Raw genomic sequence first — 4,264 nt, 5'->3', positions numbered from 1 at the left:
ATTTCTCTCATCAGTGTTTTATAGTTTTCTATATATAGGTCCTTTGTTTCTTTAGGTAGATATACTCCTAAGCATTTTATTCTTTTTCTTGCAAAGGTGAATGTTATTGTTTCCTTAATTTCTCTTTCTGTTTTGTCATTGTTAGTGTATAGGAGAGCAACAGATTTCTGTGTGTTAATTTTATATCCTGCAACTAAACCACAGTGAGGTACCATTACACGCCATTCAGGATGGCTGCTATCCAAAAGTCTACAAGCAATAAATGCTGGACAGGGTGTGGAGAAAAGGGAACCCTCTTACAGTGTTGGTGGGAGTGCAAACTAGTACAGCCACTATGGAGAACAGTGTGGAGATTTCTTAAAAAACTGGAAACAGAACTGCCATATGAACCAGTAATCCCACTCCTGGGCATACACACCGAGGAAACAAGATCTGAAAGAGACACGTGCACCCCAATGTTCATCACAGCACTGTTTATTATAGCCAGGACATGGAAGCAACCTAGATGCCCATCAGCAGATGAATGGATAAGGAAGCTGTGGTACATATACACCATGGAATATTACTCAGGCATTAAAAAGAATTCATTTGAATCAGTTCTAATGAGATGGATGAAACTGGAGCCCATTATACAGAGTGAAGTAAGCCAGAAAGATAAAGACCATTGCAGTATACTAACACATATATATGAAAGTTAGAAAGATGGTAATGAGAACCCTCTATGCAAAACAGATAAAGAGACACAGATGTACAGAACAGACTTTTGGACTCTGTGGGAGAAGGCAAGGGTGGGATATTTCGAGAGAACAGCATCGAAACATGTATATTATCTAGGGTGAAACAGATCACCAGCCCAGGTTGGATGCATGAGACAAGTGCTCGGGTCTGGTACACTGGGAACACCCAGAGGGATCGGGTAGAGAGGGAGGTGGGAGGGGGGATCAGGATGGTGAATAAATGTAAATCCATGGCTGATTCATGTCAATGTATGACAAATACCAGTACAATATTGTAAAGTAAATAGCCTCCAACTAATAAAAGTAAATGAAAGAAAAAAAAAAAGTCATGCAGGTTGTATGTAGGGAGGACTTTAACTCAAACCCAAGTGGGTTTGATTCCGAAGACCATCTTTTATTAAATATTCAAGAATCCCAGAAAACTAATTTACTTACTGAATTATATAAATAACAAATTTATATATTTGTTTATATATATATAAATTTATATATTTGTTTATATACAAATAACAAATACTTTAGCATAAGTGTGATCTGTGCATCACTTGGGATATACTTATCCTACCAGATTGTTTGTTGATCACCTAAAATCCAAGTTAAACTGGGTGTCCTGCATTTTCCCTGCAGCCCTCCTCTGGGGACAGCATGCTCCAGGCTGTGCTGTGGTGACAGCGCCTCCAGATCTTAGAATCTTAAAAGAGACAAAGTTGATTCTTGCTCAAATGATGCCAACCTTTGAGGGACCAGGGGTTCTGAGCAGACCCCACCCCCGAGGACCAGCCACCACTGTGGGCGCTGCTGGTCCTGTGTCCGAGGAAGGCGCTCTCAGGATTCTCATGCTGGCGATTAATGGACCCAGCCCTGAAGGGAAACATCAGACACCTTCCTGACTCACGAACTTGGTGGTTTTTCACAACGCAGTAAAGTATATGCTTTGTTTGACCTGAGATGCTGCACTCCATCACAGGCCAAGGACACACTCTATGGAATGCAGCCCACTTTCCCTTCTTTCCCACACTACTTAAAAGGTGATTCATTTCGGGCATATACCTGCAGGCTCAGGGCATGACCCAGCCCCAGTCTACACCTAGATTCTGAATACACCAGGCTTGGACTGGATTCATGGGGCTCAGATTCTCCCAGGACTTTAGGAAGAAGGCAAAAGCTTAGAAGACCACAGTGGGCACAGGTGAGCTCCCAGCTACACGCCCCAGGACTGCATCCAGGAGTGGGCAGGTCTTTCCTGTCTCAGACAGCCAGACATGAGCCAGCCCTACACGAGCACACAGAGCTCAGAGGCATCAGAACAGGCCTGTGCTCACATCAGGCTCTGAGTCTCCCTGAGGTTTGTAATTAACTCCTGGGGGGGGGGGGGATGGGCATGGTCTGCTTTGTAAGGGACCTTGGCATGAAGCTTCAGGAAATACGTCAGATTGTCATCACTGCAATATTACAGGAATTGCAGCTGCTGAATGCTTCTCCCTATGGCTGTGGACCTGGAGCCTCTATAAAGTGAGTGAGCACACCGTCCTGTCCAGTCTCAGCTGGGAAGCCAGCCAGCCATGAGGGTCTACTACCGTCTCCTTGCATTGCTCTTCTTGTTCTTGCTGCTTGTTCCAGGTAAGATGTGCAGGGTAATGATAGGACTGAATGGATTGAGAATTTTTCAGTCAGAGTCAGCCCTCTCCATTCATTTGGGAATTCTAGATAAACTAGTTTTGTTGCTTGGGAACTAGACATTACCAGTTTTTCTCCTTTATTTTACGTGACAAAGACCATCAAGAAGCTCAAAGGAGGGTCTCCATCCCTTCTGATTCACTCTTAAGAGACTAATCAGCTCACAAACCATCCCTCCATGGGAGGACTGTTATACATGTTCATGAGACAGGAAGAAAGTGATGTAAATCCTTATTTATTTATTTTATGTGTAGATCTTTTAATACCAACAGGAAATTGAACTTAATCTGAGGACAGAAGCACAGGTTCCCTTTTATTAGCTTATCGGTTGGAGGTACAGTCTTTCGGTCTCTTAAGGACCCGGGGACCATAGTGACCCCTGCCTCCCAGGTGTCAGTTCACAAGGGGGCTGCCACGGTCACGCCACTTTCCCAGCTGAGCCGAACCCACAGACGCATGGTAGGTAGCTAGCCCCACCTTCTTATTTGCTCCAGATGGTATAGAAAAAGGAAAAAGACATAAAAGAACAAAAAATGGCAACATATAACTTACTAGAGGGATTCCAAACGCCCTGGACTTGTACCGCTGCCTTCCTAAAACCTTCCGTGCACTTCGTTTCTTCACCGCAGGCAATAGCGGAATCATAAGCGGGTTACAAAAGTATTACTGCAAAAGAAGAAGCGGCCGGTATGCTCTGATCGGCTGCCTTCCAAACGAGGAACAGATAGGCCGATTTGCCCTGAGTGGCCGAAAATCCTGCCGGAAAAAGAAATGAAAAATCCAGCATCATGAGGAGAACGTTGCATAGTGTGAAAATGCCTCCTTATAGACTCCAGAAGCCAAATCAAATAAAAGACTTTTAACAAAAAATTAGAAGCTTGATTATTATCATGATTATGTTTTAACATTCTGTTATTCTGCTGCTTGTTACCAAACAGGCAGCTTAGAAAGTGTTAATGACTCCCCTTTAATTCAAATAAAGTATAATCCCTAGAGGAAGCCACAACAGGCTCTCAACTGATGTTCCAAAGATTATCAGATTTTATTCCTCTTTCACAACTTTCACCCCACAGTGACACTGGACCACTTGTTCTTTCTGAAACACTTCCTTTGCCTTCTGTCACCCATCTGAGCTGTGCAGTCTGTCCATCTCTCATAGCATCTCCCCACCAAATCCATCTCTGAAACTTCAGGGCATCCCAGGGTCTTCCCAGGTACTTCTGAGCACTTTCCAGCTCAGAGTCAGGGGGAACCTGGCTCCTCCTCGACCTTGCCTTCAGCTTTCCTCTCACTCTTCCCTCTGCTCTGACTGACCTCAGGCCTGGATAAAATCTCTCCTCCAGCTATGTCTCCAAACCCATCTCTCAGGGGCACCTCAAATTCTACCTCCTTCTTAAAAACATATTTATTTCCCCAACAAATATGATCTTTCCTTTTAAAAGGGTTCTGATCTGAGTGCTCCATCTCTGAGTCCTGTTTGATTTTTACATTCACTACATTTGCATATTTCCAATCTCCATATTTGGTTGCGGATTTGAAGGATGCTTCATCATTTCATCACTCCTGGCCCAAGTGTTTTGGCACAAAACCTGCTCAACAAGTCTCTATTGTGACCCCATGGACTGGGGTCCACAAGGCTCCACTGTTCATAAGACTCTTAAGGCAAAAATACTGGAGTGGGTTGCCGTGTCCTCTTTTATGTGAACTGAAGTACATTCCGAGGCACTGTAACTATTTAGTGGTCTCTGGAGGTTGATACAGCATGATTCCAGCAAATGTGGTGGCAGGCCCACACCCGCAACAAGAGCCCCCAGTCAAGGAACTGAGTTCTCGGGAAGAAAGGGCACACA

General features: G+C 44.2%; 1 protein-coding gene across 1 annotated transcript; it reads left to right on the top strand.

Annotated features, from left to right (window-relative positions):
- The first annotated feature begins 2,299 nt into the window (after positions 1–2,299).
- On the top strand, positions 2,300–3,309 carry LOC136176274 (beta-defensin 103A-like). Its single transcript, XM_065946401.1, has 2 exons — positions 2,300–2,357; positions 3,044–3,309. Exons 1-2 carry the CDS (start codon positions 2,300–2,302, stop codon positions 3,187–3,189), a joined length of 204 nt encoding a protein of 67 aa, XP_065802473.1. The 3' UTR covers positions 3,190–3,309.
- The last annotated feature ends 955 nt before the right edge of the window (positions 3,310–4,264 follow it).

The sequence above is a fragment of the Muntiacus reevesi genome, chromosome 10, assembly GCF_963930625.1.
Source record: "Muntiacus reevesi chromosome 10, mMunRee1.1, whole genome shotgun sequence".
NCBI lineage: Eukaryota > Metazoa > Chordata > Mammalia > Artiodactyla > Cervidae > Muntiacus > Muntiacus reevesi.
The sequence above is the reverse complement of the archived record's forward strand: the minus strand, read 5'-3'. Positions and strand labels throughout refer to the sequence as shown.